At 32.0% G+C, this 24,074-nt stretch overlaps 1 protein-coding gene across 2 annotated transcripts in view; it reads left to right on the forward strand.

Moving 5' to 3' along the window:
* Window positions 1-18,458, forward strand: part of LOC110630122 (pre-mRNA-splicing factor ATP-dependent RNA helicase DEAH1) — a 33,549-nt gene extending 15,091 nt beyond the window's left edge. Inside the window, exons 12-28 of one of the 2 annotated variants that reach the window (XM_021777444.2) lie at window positions 6,324-6,403; window positions 6,528-6,595; window positions 6,689-6,746; window positions 6,950-7,007; window positions 7,102-7,170; window positions 8,604-8,672; window positions 9,167-9,256; window positions 9,627-9,713; window positions 11,030-11,145; window positions 11,226-11,292; window positions 13,151-14,191; window positions 14,280-14,342; window positions 15,873-15,996; window positions 16,093-16,193; window positions 16,807-16,869; window positions 16,972-17,044; window positions 18,198-18,458. In XM_021777444.2, coding sequence (XP_021633136.1) covers window positions 6,324-6,403; window positions 6,528-6,595; window positions 6,689-6,746; window positions 6,950-7,007; window positions 7,102-7,170; window positions 8,604-8,672; window positions 9,167-9,256; window positions 9,627-9,713; window positions 11,030-11,145; window positions 11,226-11,292; window positions 13,151-14,191; window positions 14,280-14,342; window positions 15,873-15,996; window positions 16,093-16,193; window positions 16,807-16,869; window positions 16,972-17,044; window positions 18,198-18,241 — 2,271 coding nt within the window. In that variant the 3' untranslated portion in view covers window positions 18,242-18,458. The remainder of the gene's footprint in view (window positions 1-6,323; window positions 6,404-6,527; window positions 6,596-6,688; window positions 6,747-6,949; window positions 7,008-7,101; window positions 7,171-8,603; window positions 8,673-9,166; window positions 9,257-9,626; window positions 9,714-11,029; window positions 11,146-11,225; window positions 11,293-13,150; window positions 14,192-14,279; window positions 14,343-15,872; window positions 15,997-16,092; window positions 16,194-16,806; window positions 16,870-16,971; window positions 17,045-18,197) is intronic. The other variant, XM_043949572.1, reaches the window with a different exon arrangement.
* Window positions 18,459-24,074: the final 5,616 nt, after the last annotated feature.

Genomic DNA, 24,074 nt, shown 5'->3' on the forward strand with positions numbered 1-24,074 from the left:
ACCTAATGATCAAACATTCTCTTGTGCATACCAATCTGTTGTACACCTCACTAAATCTTTTAAACCAAGACCTAGGATTTTGTTTCAAGCCATTTAAAGATTTTCAGAGCTTGCAAACCTTTCTTAACCCTTTAAGCAATAAAACCAAGTGGTTGCTCCATATAAACCTTTTCTTGAATATCACCATGAAGGAAAACATTTTGATGTCTAATTGATGCAAAGAACAATCATATGTATTTGCGAGAGAGATGAAGTGGTGAACAGAGGCCGGTTTGGTTATTGGAGAAAAGATGTCAGAATAATCAACTCCATTATGTCTGAGCATACCCTTGGGAAACAATGCGAGCTTTTAATCTAGCTACAGCACCATCAAGATTCACCTTTACTCTAAAAACCAATTTGCAACTAATCGCTTTCTCATTTGAAGATAGAGGTATAGTTCCCAAGTACCATAATATTATCTGAGGCTACCATTTCCTCTTGAATTGCAGTACGCTAACTAGGATGGGACAAGACTTCCTTAACAGTTCTAGGAACAATAACAACAATAACAAATTGTAGAGCAGTGATAAAACAACGGGATGAGGAAGACAAATGATTATAAGACACATAAAAGGAGATGAGATGAGTGCACGTGCGTTTATCTTTGCGAACAATGATGGGCAAGTCTAAATCAGAATTAGGAGCAGTAACGGTGGTTCAATCTTTCCACAAAGAAGCTGTTGGTGGATGGCCTAAGTCAAGAGTCTCCAATCTCTTAAAATAGATATGAAAAAAGGAGGATGATCACTCTTTGGAACAGACAGACCTGTAGTATGTTGAGGTATAGATATTTGTTTAACAAAATACACTAATAAATCATCTTTTTCCTCGACTTTCATAAATTAGAGATAGAAAGGAGTAGACTCGAAGAAGGTATCAACATACACAAGATACCGATTAAGGATTAGAGAGAAACATTTGTATCATTTTTTAAGTTTAGAATAACTATGGAAGGCACATTTAAGAGATTTAGGATACAATTTAGTAATTTGTGGATGTTCATCTCACATAAAGCAAGCAAATACAACCACATATACGAGATCCGAAAGGAAATGACAATTGAGATGGAAACAAAACAGAATAAAGAATATCACCATAAAGTATAGAAGAAGGCATTCGATTAACTAAGAAGCAAGATTTAGAAACTGCAGTTGCTTAGAATTTTTGAACTTTCATTTGAAACATAAGAGTTTGAGCTGCCTTAAGAACATGCTGAATTTTTCTTTTGGCAACACTATTTCGAAATGGTGTATCCACGTAAGAAGACTTGACGAAGCATGTCATTTTGTGTTATGAAGGTCTGAAAGTTTTTTGAAAAGTGATTTTTGGTATTGTCACTTCGTAATACCCGCATGGTAATATTAAACTGACTTTAATTTCAGAATAGAAGGCACAAACTATAAAAAAAAACATTGAACGATTCTTTATTAAATACAACCAGGTAACATAAGAGTAATCATCAATAAAAGTGATAAAATACTTTAAATCCAGGCTTAGAAACAATAGGACGCGAACTCCAAACATCAGAATATACTAGCTCATGCTCATTTATTGATTCTAGCAATAAATGGTAAAGGATCATGTTTTGTAAACCGACACAACTCACATTTCAAATTTGACAAAGATTGTAACTGAGAACACAATTTTTTTTAAGACATATAAGGAAGGATGTTCTAATAGACAATGAATTTTTAAGGGAGTTAAAATACAAGAACGAGCGAGAGACTTGTTACCCATTGGTCTAGGACATGGAGACCTCCATACTCGTGACTTTGACCAATAATCTGCCTCGTCATAAGATGATAAGGAAAAAATGAGATAGAATAATTCAAGTTTTGAGTAAGTTTACTAATAGGAAGTAAATTAAAAGAGTCGTGGCAAACACAAAACAAAACGTAGGGGGGTAGGGGGTAGGGTTTGCAATCCCAGAACCCACAACACGAGAGATACAACCATAAGCTAAAGTAACAAGAAGGAGGTTGTATAATATTGAAAAGCAGATAAGGCCAGAATTACCTAATTATAGTAGTAGCACAGCAATTGGTGAGCCTTAATAACACTTTATATTGGGAGAACTTGGCAAATTCTTCTGCAGATATTAAAATAGTTTTCGTAGATGCGGCTGCCATTTGACAAGACAAAAGAATCTGATAGAAACCAAAGAGTAGCTCCAAAGCCAATTTCACGCCGAATAATAGTCATGAGAAATAACAAATGTAGAAACCCTTTTCTGAATCGTAGTCAAAATCAAAGCAACAAAAGGATAATCTCCTTAAATGAAGCACCAAGAACGTAAACAACACCTAAGGCTGCAACACACAAGCAAAAAAAAGAAACAGCATTCAATAGAAATGGAATTTCTTCAGGAACCAAAATCAAGAAGTCACAATACCCAAAACTTCAGAGCACTACCAAGATAGAGGTGCCAAAAACCAAAATAGCACACAGGACTGGAATCACAAGGTAGAGGCTACAGAAGAACCAGGCGCAGCTGCCGGATGTTGCCAGAAAATGACACGTGTCGACACGCGCTGGCATGTGGGCTGTAGGCAGAACTCAGCATGCGGGGCCACATGCTTCACGTTCGGTCACCAGATCTCCACAGGAGGCCCATCAGCTGCTGGGCTTTCCACCTGAGGGGGCAGTGACGGGAACGGAAAACCTTAAAAGGTTGATCAATAAATAATACCGATGAATAGTACCCGTGAACATCCAACAGTGCCAATGAACAATACTCAGCAGTATCGATGAATAGTACCCATGAGCAATATCTAAGCCCCAAAGGTTTGAAGGCTCTAATTCCATATGAACTTTGAATTTTCCATATAAATTTCTGTGAGAATGAAACAATAGTTATACAAAATATCCTATAATCAAGTATTCTAACTAGAAAAGTATCTCTATAATTATGCTAATAATATTTATATAGATGACTTACTATAACAATCTAAATACAATTTCATTCTTCAATGACAAATATAAATTTTGTTAAATTTAAAAATATACCCAAAAATTATCATGAATTCTAAATTTATATATAACAAGCTAACAATCCTACGGATATGATTTCTTCAATAAAAAATTTTACATTATTATTAGCAATTGAAATTTTTTGTGTGTATATATATATATATATTTCTTAGAAAAATATTTTGTATGTATATATATATATGTGTGTATACATATATTTCTTAGAAAAATATTTTGTATCTATATATGTATACAATTTGTCATAAAATCTTCTAATTATTTCAATCTCAAATACAATGAAATATATTCATATATGGTTTAACAGAAAAATTATTGTGCTATGATTTTATAAATTAATAGGCTAAAGTGCACTGATTATAGACAACTATTTTGCATAGAAAGAAATTCTGTATGAATTCTATATTCATTACAGTGTAATTTTTTTTCCATGTATATTTTTACTTTATATTGTTAATATATCATATTAATGTATTTTATTAAATGTAATGGTACTTTAAATTATTCTAGTGATTGTTATATGTCATATTATTCAATAGTTAAAGACTATTAAAGTGAGATAAAAATTTAAAATTAAAGATTACAAAAAAAAAGAGAAATCTAAGGTAAAGTTTCGGAGGGTTCAACAATTGAAATAAGAAAAAAGGAAACAGTACCTAACAAAAGTTTTACAATATTTTTGTTGAAACTTGAAATGGTAACCAGAAATTGAGTTTTGATAAACGAGTAAATTTGTGTGCGTCTGTGTGTATGTAAAGATTGTATTTTCTAAAATCATGTTGTTAAGGTATTTAGTAATAAAAAAAAAACAAAACTTTCTACAGTTCCATTGATATTTAATTAAATATTATTTGAATTATGAAAACATTTAAATGATATTTTTGATGTAATTGAATAAGTGTAATAATAAAACATTTCAATAATTTCAAATAATAAAAATATTAATGAATCAATAGTATTGGAATTAACTCTAACCATAAGGTTTTAAATTTGAATCGTACTTAGGACCAAATGAATAAAAGAAAATTTAAAATAAAAAATTGAAAAAGTAAAATAACATTCAATTGAAAATAATTTAGTAGTAATATTGACATGGCAACTTCGTATATTAGACCATATTGGAAATTGTTTAATTTACTACTATGGTTCAATAATTTAACATAAGAAAATGTAGAAGTTGAAATGGCTCAGTAGTTAGTAGCTTCTCTAAAATATGCCTTTAGTTCTGAGATTTAAACAAAGGTGTACTATAGTGTTTAACTATTTCTATTTAATAATAAGAGTGAAACACCGAAAAATACTGAACTCTTAAAATTTATTGAATGTACCTAAACTATGGAAATTATCAATAAACTCTGAAACTCTTGAGGATTTTGCAATTATACCCTAATAAAAAAAAAGAGCAATTAAACTCTAAACTCTAAACTCTTGAGGATTTTGCAATTGCACTCTACTGTCAATTTCTTGTTATCTTTTTGGAAATCACTATACGTTTTAGTTCTATAGAAAAAAGACAATTAAAAAAAAGTTGTTTATTATTTTTTTTTTTTTGGAGTTTTTATGACTGATATATGTTATAAATTTAAATTTGACTTAAAATGAAATTTGTAAAAGCTTCCAAGTATTGTATTTAAATTGGAATTTGTATTACTATTTTTGATATCCTCTAACATATATATATATGTGTGTGTGAGAGTATCAGTGTATATAAAGTGGTTTTTTATTAATAATAATATTTATGAACATTAATATTTTTCAATTATTTTTCTAGGAGACTTAAATATCTAGTGATTTTCCAAAAAATAACGAAAACTGTTAATAGGGCATTGCTGAAAAATTTTGAAAAAGCTCAAAAGTTCAATTGGCAATTTTTAAATTAATAATAATTATCATAAATAAATAAAGATAACTATATTCAAGTGCAAAAGAGGAAAAAAAGAGAATATTTTGACAAGGAGAAATGGACAGAGAAAAAAAAAATGAATAGCATGAGACATATGCATACTCTTTGACAAGAAGAAAATGATTTGTTTTGTAGTGATAAGAGGATATAGTTGTCCAAATACTGTTACTAAATAGGAGTGAGCAATCAGTTGGTTCGGTTCAAAATTGCACCGAACCGAATAAATTGAAAATCAAAATTTAAATAATTATAAAAACTGAATCGAACTAGGGGAGAAACCGAACCGAATCGAATTGGTTTGATTCGGTTCTGTCGGTTGGGCTTTTTAACGATCTTTTTCATTGTTTACACTTTACACTTTATTTTTAGTGTTCTAAGATTCAATTGAAGTATTTCTACCAATTTGCTTAAATTATCAAAACGACATAGTATTGGTAACTAATAAGTTCGGTTTAGTTTTGCCGATTTTTTTTTATCAAAATCAAACCGAATTAAAAGAATACAAAACTGAATTGAATTTCTGAATTGATTCAGTTTGGTCTGTTATTTCGGTTTGAACTTAATACTGCTCGTCCCTATACTAGAACAGTAAATAAGGTCGCATTGTAGTATATATAATAATGTATCTATAAATAAGCAAGTTTTCAGAAAGGCGAAATAAAAAAAAAATGGAGTAATAGTCTTAGTTAATTCTGATACTACCTCTTTTTTGTGAGAAAAAAACCAAGTGTAAGATTTTAGTTTGTGTCACTTGTATGTGTGTGTACATTTCTTAAACTAAAAAGGAAAATTGCTGCTGCAAGGCACAAAAGCTAAAAAGTTAAGCCAATGGATCTTCAATATAAATATAGTTCACATTTATTATCTACAGGAAATTAGTGAAAAGTAAAAAATGATGCTGCTGGGATTTGAATTTATAATGGTGCCAAAGAATGGTGTCTTTTCCAAAATTTCCAAGCAACTCTAAGGAAATGAGGGAACAAAAACAGTTTAAAGTAGTTTTTTAAAGGGTAATGCAAATTTGTAGACCTTTAATAATTGAATTATAATTTTTCATATGTAAAATTTTTCACTGCTAAATACCAAATTTTGTTTTCCATGGAGCGTTTTCCAGTTCTCTTGGAATAATTTCTTGGAAAACAAGGTTTGTTTTCCCTGACAGCGAAACAGTGTGCTGGAAGTAAGATGTAATGACTTCTCCCTATGCTTTTCCTGCTTCTTTATTATAGTCTTTCATGATTTCATCCTTTCTCTGAACTTGTACATGGTTCATGGAGTAGAAAAAGAACCTTTATGGTTCTATATGATGCATTTCATCTATGTGTTCATTTTCCATCAATGTTGTTAACTTATTCCATGCTGCTGTTCCACATTCTTTCTGAAAGGGCAGTACAGAATGCCAGATGCATATGATCAGGAAGGAGATGTTAATCAGGAGAAAAGATTTTCTGTGGCTTTGCAGCGCTATAGGTCAGTTTGAAAAAGAAAAATATGGCTCTTTGTAAATTATTTGACTCACTAAATTGGCTGTTTTTCTGTGAGTAATTTCAGTAGTAGTTTGACTTGTTTTTTTCCCCCTGGCTGTCTTGTACAGGGACCCTAGTGCTGGCGAAAAAATGAATCCATTTGCAGAACAGGAGGCTTGGGAAGATTACCAAATTGGTAAACTTATGTGATGGTTTTGCCTTTACTGCTTCTATTATTATATTACTGTCGTTTCCAGTTTTGGGCCTAAATATGAACTCATATCCTCAGGGAAAGCAACAATGAAATTTGGTTCAAAGAATAAAAAGCAAATGTCTGACGATTATCAGTAAGTTTGGATGTCCATTGACTATCATAAAAGTTTTGACCCAGCATTTCTTCTTATTTTGCACTGTTTTACTTTCTTATGATGAGTTTTTGATGCCTTGTTTATCATTTTTGTTTCTCTTTCAGTCTTTCTAAACTTTAAATGTTTTTATATATTCTTTTTCTTTCATATGAATAACATAATAGCACTACGAATTTGCTTAGGTTTGTCTTTGAGGACCAGATCGAGTTTATCAAGGAATCGGTGATGGATGGTGACAAGGTAGATCCATTACTCCCTAAGTTACAGAAAGATGTGTCTCAGTGTCAAGTTTTCCTTTGAAATTCACAAATGATTGTCTTATTCTTGTGTGCAGTATGATAATGAGATGCCTGATGAGTCCTTGGATTACTCTAGGGCAAAATCAGCTTTGGAGAAGCTTCAGGTGTGTATTTCTTATTTTGAACTACACATGTTTTGCCTTCTTTTCCTAATGGGATTTGCAACCTCTTTTAATTTTTCCCCTGTAGCTTACTGGAAGTTAAGTGCTGCCTCTAAAAACAATCTGCATGCATTAATTTTAGCCAAATAAGGATTTTAATCCTTAAATTTTGCTTCTCACCTCCATACAGCTTTCCTTTAGTTTTATATGGAAAGGCGAGTTGAAAACAGGCCAAGTTTTCAGCTCATTATAGAATTGCCTTGAATCTCCGCTGTTGGATCCTGCAGAGCTAATTAATCCAGTTCCTGTATGGAATCCTCCATACAATAACCCAACCAGCTTGAGGTTGATAAAATTACCCTTTTTTGTTTGTTCTATATAGTTTGAACTTAATTTCCTTCATATTAACTCTTGAGGCATCTCTCATAAGCAGCATTCTCCTGTCCCTTTCTGCATCTCCAGTCCTTTCATCAACTTCCTATCTTTCTAAATGACTAATGTCCTTTAATAAGGACTCCTTGAATTTTTACATCAATTAAAACTCTTAATGCCAATTTTAGTTTGCATAAAAAATAAAGCTGGCAGAAGTACCTTCAATGTGTTGCTCATGCGACCAACCTCTAACTAGTTCCTTAAAGCCATCTTCTTTAAGCTGCATCTTTTCAGAATGAAAAGGAATAGGGAACCCAATGTATAGCTTGCACTTTAAGGAGAATAGATCGATGATCAGACCTCAGGATGAGCTTTTGAGTGATATCTTTCCCCTTATTCTGCTGGTAACAATAAATGGTCAATGCAGGAGTCAGAAGGTTCTCCCTAGAATCAAGTGTTAGATCCATAGACTGCCTTAACATATGTTGGATCTTTGTTATTTGACATTTCAAGTTATCAAGTTAATAGAAGTAAGAATTGTAGCGCTCTTAATGAGAGTCTCACATATTTAAATAACCCCTTTCAATACATTATATTAAAAGGTCTTGGTGCTTAGATGTTGCCCTTTCTTAACATTATAAACTTTTGGCGCCAATGGTAATTGACGTTTCATTAGATCTTGGTTTCAGGTTTTGATTTGGATTTCTGAATTGAGCTGTTTTTTAAGGTTCATCTGCTAGTTGATCTAGGTTGTAATTTGATGATGTTTGATTTTGAGACATGAATGTAAACGTAGCAAAAATGACCTGATTAACATTTGCAAAATGAGAGGATAAGCATGTTTATATATAATCTAGAGACTGAAAGCTTCAGCATTGATGGCTGGGTAGCAACGATTATTTGCATAGTATTATCATTAGAAAATGTAATGATGTATAGTAATTTGAGATTTTATATGTAACAATTAGTGCCCAGTGGTTATGATGGACTTAATACCATGTCTTCTTGTGTGTTGGTTGCCGTATGATATCATCTCATTGAGAATTTCACTATTATTAATGCAGGAGGAGAGAAAAACTTTACCTATATATGAATATCGAGAGCAACTACTTGAGGCTATTGAGAGGTTTCAGGTTTTATTCTCTCCTAGTTACATTTGACTTTGTTTTCACCAAAATCTGATGTCTTGACGTTGACACTCTAATTAAACATCTACTTGTATTTGAATTTGTTTGTGGCATAGTATTTGGTATTTAAGAGTAACATAGAAAAAAAGTTCAATGTGTTCTTTTGCTCTATCATCAAGGACAAAACTTCTTTTCCATTAAATAGGAGCTCTGGTGTTTCTCGATTCTTACTATTACTTTGTCTCTCCTGTTAATCACGTGCCATGTTGCATCCACCTAATTTAACTATGGATATCTAATGGCATTAGATGAGGCAGGGGGACAATGTAACGACATGAAACTATAGGATACCTAATTACTTATCAATGAAAAATGAAGCTTTTTTCCTTCAAGTTATAAAGTGAGAAACATGGTACATTATCCCTAATATTTATGTGCTATACATGCATGAATGTCTTTATAGAAGTTGTAGCTGTTATTTTGATCAAGTTCTAGTGCAGGTTCTTGTTATTGTAGGAGAAACTGGTTCAGGAAAGACCACACAAATTCCACAGTACCTTCATGAAGCTGGATACACCAAGCGTGGAAAGGTCAGTTCCTTACCATGTGTCTGATGGTAGTTTTTACTGGAAATTCTTTTCTTGTTATGATTGTAGTCATCAACTGTTGAACTTTCACTCACTTCTAAAAGCATATTTATAGCCATCTTATGGTCAATTGTTTGACACATACTGATGCTGGGGTGTAATCAAACTAAGTCGAGCCAAATTTTTAATAGCTTAAGCTCGGGTTGAAGTTTTATTCATTTATTTATTTATTTATCTACATGATGCGATATAGCCCACCAAAAAAAGGTGGGGGCTACAGGTCTTGATAGATAAGAAGAGCTCTTTCATGTTTGGCAATCTTGAAAAGATTTGAAGACCATGGTGGACATATAAATTTGTTTGTGTCTCGCAGGTTGGTTGTACACAGCCAAGGAGGGTTGCTGCAATGAGTGTAGCTGCTAGGGTTTCTCAAGAAATGGGTGTCAAGCTTGGGCATGAGGTATGCAGCCTGATTTCAATTTCTGATGATCAAATGTTCCAAATTGTGCTATATGCAATATCTGATGAGTCTTAAGTTCATTCTAGTAAAATTTTGAAGGAAAAACTCTACCTAGAACCCTGAAGCTTGGTGGTTACTGCAACTTGAACTCCATGCTTTACAATGTTAAAATGTCAGCCATACCATTAGTTTGGATTATTATACATTCTCTTGTTATTATTGTTGTTTTTGATTGTTTGGAGTTTTAAATACCTGTATAATAAATTTTAAGAGAGGATGTAGTCAGAATTGTCAAATGCTATGTGAAATCTTGGAGAACTTTTAAATATAAGGTTGAGCCTTTAAACTATGCCTGATAGATTAAACTCACAGCTTGTTCAGTTGATAAGGGTCATCTTTGGATCTGGATATTCATAATTTCATACAGAAAATTTGAGAAGAAAATTGATATTTATAATTTCTTATGAAAAATTTGTGAAGAAAATTTAGTAAGATCTTTAGTTACAATGATTTATAATGTTTAGCATTGTCATTGTAATGTTTTAAAGTATAAAATTCAATTTCTAGTAAAATGAAATTCAATTTGTAGTAATCCGTAAAGTTGTGATGATGCAGAATCTCTATCATGGCTCTAAATTTTTTTTTTTCTTCTCTTTGGAAACCTACGGAAAATATTTTGGTGTCCAAATAAGTGTCTTTTTACTTGGAATATTTGATGTGTAGGAACTATATGATTCTTGTTCAGTATGTATTGCTCTCTATGTAATGTTATTTGATGAGTTTTTCCTAGATTGGGATTTTGTACTCCTAGTAGTAGGATTAGTTATTAAGGCTGTAGCTAATTATAACCTACATAACCAGTTACTTTTTGGTTTTTGATTAACGGAACTATAATGTTTGATTTGAAAGTCTTGCTGCCTCTCTTGTTGTTCTTTCTTTCTCATCTTCTTTTTCTTCCTAATTACTCTGCGACACTCATGATATTTTTTTTCCAACCTAATTTCAACTCTAAAGCAATATTTCTTTCATCTGTATAACTCTAGATCTGCAAATCCTTCCCTTGCCCTAAGATTAATCATTGCTTAATATTGCCCCCCATAAACCATTAGTAGGCTGGTCATCAACCTGTCTTAGCTTGGTGTAATTATCCCAATGATATGTTTATATATCCTTGCTTCATTGGCGCGAGAAGAAAAAAATTGAGAGATTATGTTTATGGCTTAGGGGTTTTATTATTGCCTTTAAGATAGTTGTATGTCATTGATTTTTTTTGCTGATGAATGTGCAACAGTAATCCTTCTCAGTTTTATCTTTAGGTTGGCTACTCCATTCGTTTTGAAGACTGCACATCCGAGAAGACTCTTCTGAAATATATGACAGATGGAATGCTCCTACGTGAATTCCTTGGTGAGCCAGATTTGGCAAGCTACAGGTGAGCGGTGCTTCAATGGCTCATTAGTGGTTTCATTCTCTAGATTTTGCTGGTTTACTTACATTCTCTAGATTTATTAGTGTCGTGATGGTGGATGAAGCACATGAAAGAACTTTGTCGACTGATATACTTTTTGGACTAGTAAAGGCAAGTACATCACTTCAACATCATGATCTTATACAAACACAAACAGACATTGGTACTTTTGTTTTTTGGCCTGATGCATAAATTGTCTCTTACTTAGTTGTGAAGAGTCTATGTGCTGCTGACATTTTATTTTTACCTATTATAGCCTAGACTCTTTTTTTTTAACTATTGTACTATTAATTTTTATTTTTATAATCATAAGCACAATTTGCTCTACTTGTTGATGCATAATTGAATTAAGTGTCAATTTCAAGTTTATCTTCATTATAAAGTGTAAAAAAAATGATGTGTTTAATCTGTTATTCATCAATGAATTGGAAACTTCTTTAGTTAAAAAAAAATTTACAGGTGTAATGGGTCAAAGCAAAAGTTTAGGTGTGAAATATGTTCTAATTCTAGGCTGCATTTAGTTCTATGAACTAAACTGGACTGTATTTAACAGGGCAAGACATGGCAAATTCTTTTTCTTGTGTTTGGTGTGTCTTTTCCCAACAGTGATTTCCGTTTCTTTTAGAAATGGATGAACAAGCTTGTTTTTTTGTTTTGGGACATGCATATTTGTTAACAATGACATATGTATAAAAATGTAGTTTAATTTGTATATGTTTCTTAGAAAATTTCTAAATTAAATTAAATGATAATATTATTCAATAAAATTACTAAGAAATAATAAATATTGAACTTAAAATAAAAAAATTACTTCTAGAAAATACTAGATTAAGATGAAAATTAATGCTTTATTTTATTTATAGATGTAAAATTTTGAAATAAATTAATAATTTGAAAAAGGATACATTTATATGTTGTGATTTAATATATTTTAACAGTGCCAGTGTCAAAAGAGTTTATAGAATGTGAATTTTTATGAGTTTGATAGTTGAACCAAGTGTTTGTGTCACATATAGAAGGACTACATTTCCAAATAAAGGAAATAAATGAGATCAGGTCAAGGAATATAATAGAAATGAATCTGTTAAAGATTATATCAGATAGATCGCAGCAAAAGAAGGTAGAGAGGCTTTTATTCATAAATTCAGATAACTGATGGATACATGATTCAATATCTCTTTTGCATCCCCCTGGAAGAAAGATACAATTCGACATGCCTCTCATAATCACTCTCCCTTCCCTATATCTAGTTTCTTATGCTGCTGAAAATATGTGCTCTGGATTCTTCTCCAACAGAATTCTGCTTTGTTGGCATTCTATGTTCTTTTTACCTAGAATATATCACCCATTTTCTCTTTCCTCTCCCCTTTGGCTCAGCTGGAGAATTGTGCGTCAGAATATGGGTCAAGTCATAGGAGCCAAATAAGAGAATTAGAGGGAGGGAAACGTTGCTAAAAGTAGAAGTTAGTTGTAGAAAGCAATTACTAGGATTCCTGCTGGAGTACTGGTGCAAACTAGTGTATAGAAGAGCTGAGAGAAGCTGTGCTATCCATTCTGGATTAATAAAATTCGTGTTCTCTTTTTATGCTGTCTTTCCTCTCAAATTTCTCTTTTGTTCTATCCTTTTCTTCCATTCTCTCTCCTTAATTCATATCTAGTCCCTGCAGTAACTGGATACTCGGTGTGTCTATCCTAACAGTCTGGCAGTTGTATATTTTAATGGAATTAGGGGTATTAATGTCATTTTGGAAAGTCTACCCTGTCCTGTCCTGAATGCACCAAATGTGAGGCAATGCAAATATTTTATGGTCTTGTACTGTCTGAGTTCTAAATTGTCCTGTCCAGCAAACCAAATGCAGACCCAGCATAGTTAATTTCAGGAAACGATAATCACCTTGGGGTTTTGGAAGCATATGGTTTTTGTTGTCTTTTTCATTTAGTATCTGAATCTGATGCTTGTGCATGACAGGATATAGCCCGTTTTCGACCAGAGTTAAAGTTGCTTATTTCAAGTGCAACACTGGATGCTGCAAAATTTAGTGATTACTTTGATTCAGCTCCAATTTTTAAAATTCCTGGAAGGAGGTTTCCTGTTGAGATACACTATACAAAAGCACCAGAAGCTGATTACCTTGATGCTGCAATTGTAACTGTGCTTCAAATCCATGTGACTCAATCCCCTGGAGATATTTTAGTTTTCTTCACAGGTCAGGAGGAAATAGAGACAGCAGAGGAAATTTTGAAGCACAGGACCAGAGGTCTAGGGACAAAAATTGCAGAGCTCATTATCTGTCCTATATATGCAAATTTACCAACAGAGCTTCAAGCTAAAATATTTGAACCTACACCTGAAGGGGCCCGGAAGGTTGTCCTTGCAACAAATATTGCTGAAACATCTTTAACAATTGATGGGATCAAGTATGTCATCGATCCTGGCTTTTGCAAGATGAAATCATATAACCCTCGGACAGGGATGGAATCATTGCTTGTAACACCTATTTCAAAAGCTTCAGCCATGCAGCGTGCTGGTCGCTCTGGAAGAACAGGTCCAGGAAAGTGTTTTCGGTTGTACACGGCCTATAACTACAATCATGATTTGGATGATAATACTGTACCAGAAATACAAAGGACAAATCTTGCTAATGTTGTGCTCTCTTTGAAGAGTCTTGGAATTCACGACTTATTAAATTTTGATTTTATGGACCCTCCACCTTCTGAGGCATTGCTAAAGGCCCTGGAACTCCTGTTTGCACTGAGTGCACTAAATAAACATGGTGAGCTGACTAAAGTTGGTCGCAGGATGGCTGAGTTCCCACTTGATCCTATGCTGTCTAAAATGATTGTTGCTTCTGATAAGTACAAGTGTTCAGATGAGATAATCTCTATTGCTGCTATGCTTTCTATTGGAAATTCAATATTCTATCGTCCAAAGGACAAACAAGTACATGCAGACAATGCCAGATTGAACTTCCACACAGGAAATGTGGGAGACCATATAGCTCTTCTCAAGGTTTGTACATGTGGTAGATGATTTTAATGTTAAGAGCATTGGTGGTAATCTTATGCTTGGACGTCCTTTGTTGTGTTGATCTCTTTAGGTGTACAATTCTTGGAAGGAAACTAATTACTCTACACAATGGTGTTATGAAAATTATATTCAGGTATGGCCTAATATATTCAGATGCATTGTGATAGTTATTGTCATTCACCACTTATTTGTTGTAGTATGTTTTCTCATCCACATGTTATATATGTTAGAAGTCTCTGTTTGGGTGCCCCATAAGTATGATTCCAGAGGCTTGATATAACATACTTCCAATTTTCGGTTATGTCAATGAAACCCATAATTGGATATGGGTGTCCTAGTGGCTCCTTCTTCTATTTCTTGGTGGGACTGGGAAGACAATTAGAGTAGCAACTAGGGAGGAGAAAATAACTAAGAGGATAACTAATGCTGGAACAAAAAAATGGTGATTTGGAATGGAAAAAAGAGAATAATATGACAGTAGAGGAGAGAGGAAAATAAATTGAAATTAGGGTAGAAGCAAAGAACATGAGAGAAACTAGAGCAAAGCAGGAAAAATATAGAAAAAAAGAGAGGAGAATCCGCTGTCAATTAATCTATGAATTCATATGCACTCTATCAAAGTGTAGCATGGTTATTCCTGGAAATCACTACAAAATAGAGGCAAAGTAAAATCCTAGAAATAAGGAGCTCCCTAATTAGCATCAGATACCTTAAATGGAAGATTCTGTAATTAATTTAACCATTAATGTTGTTTCAATGTACAATACTTGAAAACAGCAGACTATTCATATCAAAATTGCTAGGAGAATAGAATAAGTTCCCTTTTTATTTTGGTTTCATAATTCCTGTAACTACAATGGTAAGTAAGAGTCACAATCCTTTACTCTCACTCATGCACAAATTGATTAGAACAACAAAGAAAAATAACAAACATGAAGAAAACTACTTTTGTAAATTTTATTTTCAATGTTCAAAAATTCCGTGCTAATGTTAAGGAGCACTTTGTAAATACCTTATATTAATAAAATAACACCAATGCTAATAACTAATTTAAATACCAAAATTACCTTGAATAACTAAAAAACACAAATTATTTCCTACATTTCTTTCTGAAGTAGATTTTTGTAAATTCTATAGCAGATGGTTCTGCATCACATGCATGCACACACCCATCACCTCCTTGCCATATCTCTTATTCATAAATCTCATCAATTTGAACTTGTGAAGACTGAAGTCTAAATAAATGCTTAAAAAACTAGAGTATTGTTAAACAATGTCTCTTGTTTCAACCTTCAAATGTCTGAAAAAGATGACTGTTGTGCTCATCTAGTTTTGTGTAAATTGCTTAGTTTGTGCAAGACATTTAGCTGCATAAAGACTTTAGATTGTGTTTTAGAAGTGAACTCTGTAGTTGATGCTAAGGATATTTAGTTTATCTCGAGTGTGTTCAATGGTTTTCTCGCTGATTTATGGTCTCATAATGGAGTAGGCTGACTTTTACGTGTTAATTACTCATGTGAGGAAGTAAATCTTATGAATCTATGTGCATACTTTAATATTTTAAACTAGGATAAAACTAGCATGTTTCATCCTGGGTTTTGAATAGGCTTGTTATCAATATGTGATCCTTGTATTTTTGTAATCCACAATCTTACTCTTTAAGGTGAGGAGTATGAAACGAGCAAGAGATATACGCGACCAGTTGGAGGGCCTTTTGGAAAGGGTAGAAATCGAGCTATCATCCAATCTCAATGATTTGGATGTCATAAAGAAATCCATAACATCTGGTAAAATTTATTAGTGCCATCTGTTCCTAGTCATCTGTAAGCTAAAGTAATTTGTTTTGATGTTAGAGTATCAGATTTGATTTTTCTTCTTTCCAGGTTTTTTCCCTCATTCTGCAAGGCTGCAGAAGAACGGGTCATACAGAACAGTGAAACATCCTCAGACTGTTCACATACACCCTAGCTCAGGGTTGGCACAGGTAAAGCTTTGTACACTCTTAATTAATTTTACGGTGAGCTTGGTGGGTTAAATTAATTGCTTCAGACCTTTCAGGAAGTTTTGTGTTTTGTAATAATGTGTACCTGTATGCCTTATGATTTCTTCGCTTGTGATTTTCCTTTGCTCATGTGGAAAGATCACCAATGATATCTTTTCTTTTCTCTTTTTCTATGGAGTTGGGTCAGTGCAGGAGTTTTTTTTTTTTTTTTTTTGGGTGGGGAATACTTGTTCACCAATCTATGGGAAGGGTGTAAGCTGCATATAGGAAAGAAATTGCTTTATTTAAAGTTCACTCATTAGCTAGGCATATTGGTTGATATTGTATGGATTGATGGCTATAACACACTTTAATTCAATCGAAACACTGGAGTCTGGATAAAAGGCATTATTAGTTAAATTAAAATCTTCAATGATTTTATGTATATTGACCTTGGAAGGCATGCAAATATGTGAATAAACATGTTGGAATTGGGTTAACTATACTGAAAACAGCTAAACAGCATTATTAAATGATTTGAATATTGTGTTAAGAAATGCACCTGGTGAGATTGCAAAATTGGGATCATGTCCTCTGCTCTATTTGTTTACTTCAGGTGCTCCCAAGATGGGTCATATACCATGAGTTGGTTCTTACTACTAAGGAGTACATGAGGCAGGCAAGTGCTATATGATACAATTCAGATGTTTTTCTCTTCTTTAGCGGATCCATTTGGCATATCTTTGATGTCATAGCTTAACTGGGGAAGATGAATTTGCAGGTAACTGAGCTAAAGCCAGAGTGGCTGGTAGAAATAGCCCCCCACTATTACCAGCTGAAGGATGTTGAAGATCGTAATCTCTCTTTCTCTCTCTCTCCCGTTGTGTCTCTATGTATATTGTCTTTCTCTATCTCTCCATAGCTCTTTCTGAGCTATATCGGTTTTAAAGACCAGAGTCATCATTGACTCGGTTATCTCTCCTTTTGTTGATGACATATGAGGGTTGGTGGAATAACTAGAGATAAATAGATAGATCTAGAAGAGTTGAAAGAGAAGAAAACAAACGAGAATACTTTTATTTTGTGTATGCATGTGATTTGTTGTCTGAAGCATGGTTTTAAATCGCGGTCGCCGGTAACAGAAACAAGCTTGTAACAGTCATAACATAACGGCAGTTCAAATTTTTTGGAAAATTTACTGAGTTCATGAAACTAAAAGATATTTGAAAATATAATCAAAATTAAGTTATACAACTTAATAATAAATAAAAATATATTAGATAAACACAGAATTAAGTTATACAACTTAACAATAAAATGTAAGTATATCAAATAATAAGTACAAATATATCAAATAAGTACTTAAAAAGTAGTGAAGTTTGGGAGAAATTTGAGAGAGTTGAGAAGTTGATTGATATCAGTAAATATAGGCTGCTGTGAAAGAACTTGAGAGAAATATGAATGTTTTTTAAGTTTTTTACTTTGGAATATGAATATGAATGAAGGTTGTTGTGGAAGAACCCTTCAATAATTCATATTCATGTGACTAAGGCTGCTGGTGAAGGAAAAAAAAAGCTAATCTGAAGATTCCTGCTGTGAAAAAAAAAAAAGTAATGGCCGTTGCAGCAATAAAATTTTATGGCAGTTATTTCAAGGCCTTAATGGCCACGGGCCCCTTAAGTGCATTTTTGTTTGTCATATTATTTAGAGGCTTTTGATTATGTAGCTCGGATGATGGTTTATACAGTATCAAAGATGGTGCCACCTTAAGAATTCCCCATAATTAAATTTTAGTAGACTCTGCAGGAAAGAAAATTTCATTGGATTAGATGTTAAATTTGGTTTCAGTTTACTGTGTATCGTTGCTTCATCCTCATGGTGGTTTAGTGCATTGAGCAATCATATTACTGCTTATTTCCTTGGATGATGGAAGTTGTGTGTAGTTTTAGGTTTTGATTGTATAGAAAATGCAAATTTAAATCTAATTTTGTTGTATGAATGTGACAGCGGGATCAAAGAAAATGCCAAGAGGTGAAGGACGTGCATCATAGCTTGGGTTGATTAGAGGCACTTGCAAGTTTATTATAGAAGACTAACTACAAAATTTTGTAAATTTAGGTAGCAAGTAGATATTAACAAATCCAGTCTCCAGACGTGTTTGTAAATTTATGTTGGTGATTACACTTCGAATTTTTCTTGCACTCCAACAGTGTATTCCTTTTTGTTTGTATTGGTCTGAGATTTAATTGGAAAATCCCCTTGAGATTATCTGTATTTGGCTTGCTTGTTGCTTTTTCTGGCCTCCTGGGGGCTGGTGGTATGCAAGTAATATGGTTTTCTCTTCTGTCTCAAAGACCATTTGGCTCTGGATGAGAAATGGGATTCAGCAATTCAGCTCCCTTGAATAATTTGGATAACTTCTCTCAATGTTTCCTTCGCTTGAGGAGCATACCTTGCTAAATTTCTTTGAAGGTGGTTGTTTTGACTTTATTTACCAGATTAAGAAGGCCGAGGTATTTGTCTTGTCCTGCTAAGCTATGCCAGGTATTGAACCAGGTTGGTTCCTCAACCTTTGAGGTTCATTTGTTGACCAATTGAGTTTCCTTTTTGGAGACGTACTTGGAGCTTGTTGCGTTAGTTGTATCTTATCTAGAACGTCTGTTGTCATAAAATAATATTCTGGTTATGTTCAGAATTTGTGGAAATCATGTTGAACAATTAAATTTAATTTATAATTGCTAAGAGCTGCTACATAAATACCTGGCTGGAAATCAAGCTAAATCAACGCGCAAGCTTAAACGTTTTTTATATATATATGTACATCTTACTGGCATTATATATATATATGTATATATATATATTAATGGACAATTCGTTTTCCTTAAGAATGTTCGGAGTTAGGAACGGAAGTCTTCTTGAACCACAGCTGTTAAGATTATAGGATTGAACGGTTCGAGTACAGTAATAGAAGGTACAGTCTCATCCCTGATCTCTGAACTTGACCTCAAAGTATTAAGAGTGAAATCCCTTGCGGCTTTAGAGATACTTTGCACAGAGAACAAAAGAACAAATGCATGTTCCTTCGCCAGCTCCAGTGCTACCACCAGTAGCTCCTTGCATGATCTCTAAGCAATTATAATGGCGCTCATAACAGGCCAGGAGCTTTTTATTTAGGTAAAGATCAGTGTTATCAAAGCGAGATGTGACATAAGGTAACAGTCTCCTATTGCTTTATGTAACAGAGTCTCCAGCGATAGACAAGAGGTAAAATAACAAATTTTAAATTTACATGTATATATACCTATAATGTATTATCAGTTTTAATTTATATATTTTAATTTAATCGAATATTAATTTTTTTAGTTAAATTAAAATATGTAAAATACATTTGGTGATAACTTATATTTTATAGTAATGTGTAGAATAAGTAATATTAATATCTTAATATATAAAAATAAGATTAATATATATATAGGTAAAAATAATTGTTATTATAATTTAATAATAAATAACTAAATAAATACATACTTGATGTATCAATAATTGAGCAACAATAAATGTAATAACTAATTAAATAATAATATTAACTAATAACAAAATAATATGCAAATTTCTAAATAATAATAATAATAATAATAATAATAATAATAATAATAATAATAATAATAATAAAAAAATATAATTCTAATGTAGAACAATAGTATAATATATATAATAAAAAATAAAATAATAATAAATAAATATAATTAAAGAAATTAATATTAATTTTGTGCAAATAAACTTTATTTATAAATAAAAAATATTATTTATTAATATTACTAGTACTAATATTAATATTCTATTAATACCAAGAAAAAAAATAAAAAAAAATGAAGAAAAAAATAGATTATCATGACTTTTCTTCTTTCAAGAAAAAAAAAACTTCTAAATATAATTAAAAGTAAAAGCATTTTTAACTAAAAAAATTTATAATTTAATTTTTTAATATTATTTATAAATCAATTTTACAAATTTTTTAAAATTAATTAAATTATTTTTACCCTTTGATTTGATTAACAAAAAAATCTTACATTCACTTTTCATTATTTCTACTTTTAAAAATCTATGAAAAATCTAAAGTACTCTTGTTATTTAACTAATTTTATCTTTTCTGTCTTCGTTTAAAATTTTTTCTTAACTCAAATTAGATAAGGAAACTGTGATTTCTAACTTCTGTTTTTGGCTCAATCGAAGACAAATTCCATCCAAAAATTCTGTCCATTTATAGGGTTGTAATCGAATCAAGTCCAACTGAACTTTAATAAATTCAGACTCAATTAGAAAATAAATTTAAAAGTTTGAATTTGAACTCGAACTCTACTCGAATTTCATTTATAAGTTCGACTCGAACTTTATTTATAGATTCGAACTCGATTCATAAAATAAATATTAAAGTTGAATTCGGTTCAAACTCGATTTGTAATAAGTTCGTTTATCACATTGACTAGCCAACTTAAACTCTATTAAAAAACTCAAATTTAAAATTATTTAGACTCAAATTTGAATTCAATTATATTATAAATAAGCTAAATATAATTTAAATTTATTTAAATTAAAAATAAAATTTAAATTATAATGTCATTAAAAAACTTTTAAATTAAATTTTTTTATTTAATTGAAATCTCTCAAATTTAAAACTAATAGAAAAAAGTCACAATCCTCTATATTTCTTACTTTTGATGAACTTATTCGCGGGCTAGTCATAAACTTATTTGCGAGCCTGTTTGCGAACTTAAAAACGAACCGAACTCGCGAGTCTAAATGAGCCAAATACTGTTAAGTTCAAATTCGACTCATTTATTAAATGAGCTTAAAAAGTAAGCTCGAGTTCGGCTCGTTTAAAAAACGAGCCGAGTCCGATCGAGTTTTTATCAAGATCAATATCGAATAGTTCATGAACAGTTTAATTCGTTTACACTCGTTTACACTGCTACCCATTTACTATGTACAGTAAATCAAAATCCCTATATAATTAGCACTTTGTGGATTTTTTTTTTTTCATCTATATGGATTTTATCAATGGTTTTGTACATTTTTAAAAATCTTTTATATTCTTCCTTGTGTTCCAATTTGTTTGTCTCAAATATAAACTCAAATCAACATAAATAATAGAAGAAATCAGTGAAGAAGAGAGCATGAACTCTTCCAAGTAAAGAAAATGTTAGTTAGAGTTAAAAATACATTTAAAAAATAGTTTCTGCATATTAATTTAATATAGTTTATGATCTTCACTATTCTCACCTCTCTAGCTTTGCCTTTACATTTACTGGTCTTTTTCAATTCACCCTTTGACGACTAATCACTCAACCATATCATCCATTCTCTCCTAAAACATCTTTTCTTCTTTTCTTTTCCATCTGCTACTGGATAAGCTTGGTGCTTGCTAGTTTTGTAATTTCAAGCATTCCTCTCAACGTTACGCAAAAGTAAAGAAATCCAAATTCCAATACATCTTCACTCTTTCACTTCTAAACCAAGAAACTAGTCTAACACAAACATAAAAGAACAGCAACCTTCCATCAACCTCGTAGACCAAGAAAATTATATTCTCTTTCGAGCTTTTCATTCTCCTATGGCATACATTACCCTGATTTTTGGGGCTTTTTGCTTTTTCAAGTTAAAAAAAAAAAAAATTTCTCAAATCCTGGTCCGGCAAAAACTATTTTCCAGATCAGGGTAAATAAAACTATTTTCCGGATCAGGGTAAATTTTGACTCTACAGCCCACCGCACTTTTGAAGTGCGGTAGAGTCAAAAATTACCCTGATCCGCGAAATAGTTTTTGCCGGACCAAGATTTGAGAATTTTTTTTTTTTTTTAACTTGAAAAAAGCAAAAAGCCCTGATTTTTGCTAGTCGATGCCCTCGGTTACTTGTCGGTGCCATGCCCCAGCTTTTTTCCACCCTCACCTCTGGGGCTTGGAGAGCTCGTCATTATTAAAGCAACTTGTAGGGAAACCGTCTTTGCTATTGCCTCAGTTCGGAGAAAAAGTTGTGAGAGAAGAAATAATGTGGTGGGTGTCAGGGATTCTATCAAAAGATGAAAAGGGAGGGTAATTTTGGATTTTAAAAATTCTCTCTCCTGTAACTAAGATTTTAATGGCAAAAAAAGGTTGAAGATGGATGAAATGAGATTTTCGTCAAGAAAAATAAACAATTTTGTCTCATCGGCAGCCCTAAAAGGAAGTCAGGCCGCTACTTGACCAATTCCACCGCGTCCCGTCATTAGAGGACCTACGAGTGTGCCACATGCACCGTTCCCATTTTTGCCACTCTCACTCGCTGGTAGTTGTAAGTGGAGAAGCGCATGTTGCCCATAATGTCCCTGCCTTTCATTGCCTTGGGGAGGAGAATATTAACAGTCGTTGGTTTTCAAACCTTTGGATAGGACTTTGAACTTCTATGCCTTTGATATGGTACTGTATCTTTTTCAAATTTCTATTTCTGAGATTCCTATTTCTAGAATACTCTTTTGGTTTAGATACCTAATTATGCTCTTAGGTGCTTGCTTTGTTTGACTTTAGAATATACTACAGTATTATTTTTTGTGCGAATTTTTATGAATTGATTTATTATAAATGGAGGGTAGCAAAACTATGATCGATGATGTAATTCTAGTGATAACAAACATTATGGAACATAAAGTTAATAGTTCTAATATTTGAAATGGAGTAAGATTATTCGTGTATATTTGCAAAGCATTAATATGGATGAGCATCCAAGGATTCTCCTACTGATGAAACCAGGCAAATTTGATTGAAAGACAACACTCAATTTTTTGTGAGATAATTAGTGTAATTAATCACTGTTAATTTATTAAAAAATTAATTATTATCTAGATTTTTTATATTTTAATAATAAAAATATTTTTCGTATTTTTAAGATATATAAGTGTTTTATTTAACGGAGAAATAAAAATGGTTATAATAAATTTCTTTATAAGTCTTCCTTCAAAATTTGTCACCCTTAAATCTCAAATTTTTTCTGTTTTTAAAATTTCACATTTAAATGATATCTTTACTAATTGTTGTCTATAGAAAATTTTTAAATCTCTCCACACAATACTAGTTCACTTATCAGATGTAATACTAGTAGCAAACAGGGTAACAGAGAAGAGACGAAAATAATAGAAATTATAATGATAGCAGAAGTTATCAATATAATAGGGAAACAATTCTCACTTATTAATTAAATAAAATTATTAGCTACTAGTGTCGTGAACCTGGATATAGTAAAAAAATGTGACTAAAATTTTAAAATAAGAATCAACACTCTCAAATAGTACATATGGCAATTGAGACTCCTCCAATCAACTCGTCTTCTAATAGGGATGATATTCTGATATCTGTTAATAAGTATGTATAATTTTTTCAATATTATACATATATAAAATCTACCGTTAGGTAATTTCACCACATGTCTTCCATCTTCATTTTCTAATTGATTATTAATTTTAATGCTACTAAACATATATTAGAAAATTTTAATCGTTTGTATAACTTCTAATCTCATACACCATCTTATGTCACTTAGTTGATATCTCAAAATAAATTATTAATAAAGGATGTGAGTCAGAATCTATCTATATTTTTTATTAACACATACCAAAATCTCTTATATATTCCGGTAATTTAACTTTTGACACGCATTCATTGTTGGTTAAGGTATCCCTCTCCTTTTGCTTTAAAAAAAATCATATCTATAATTTTAACTTTTATCTATTTTAAGTTGTAAGTTGTATAAATCGTCAAACATCATCATCTACCTACAACATCTCAAGTCAATAAATAAACTTTATTTTCTTTTAAACTAATTTATTTAGAGTCTTTATTGTATTGTGTTTAAGT

This window comes from Manihot esculenta, chromosome 13 (genome assembly GCF_001659605.2).
Source record: "Manihot esculenta cultivar AM560-2 chromosome 13, M.esculenta_v8, whole genome shotgun sequence".
In the NCBI taxonomy this organism is placed as follows: domain Eukaryota; kingdom Viridiplantae; phylum Streptophyta; class Magnoliopsida; order Malpighiales; family Euphorbiaceae; genus Manihot; species Manihot esculenta.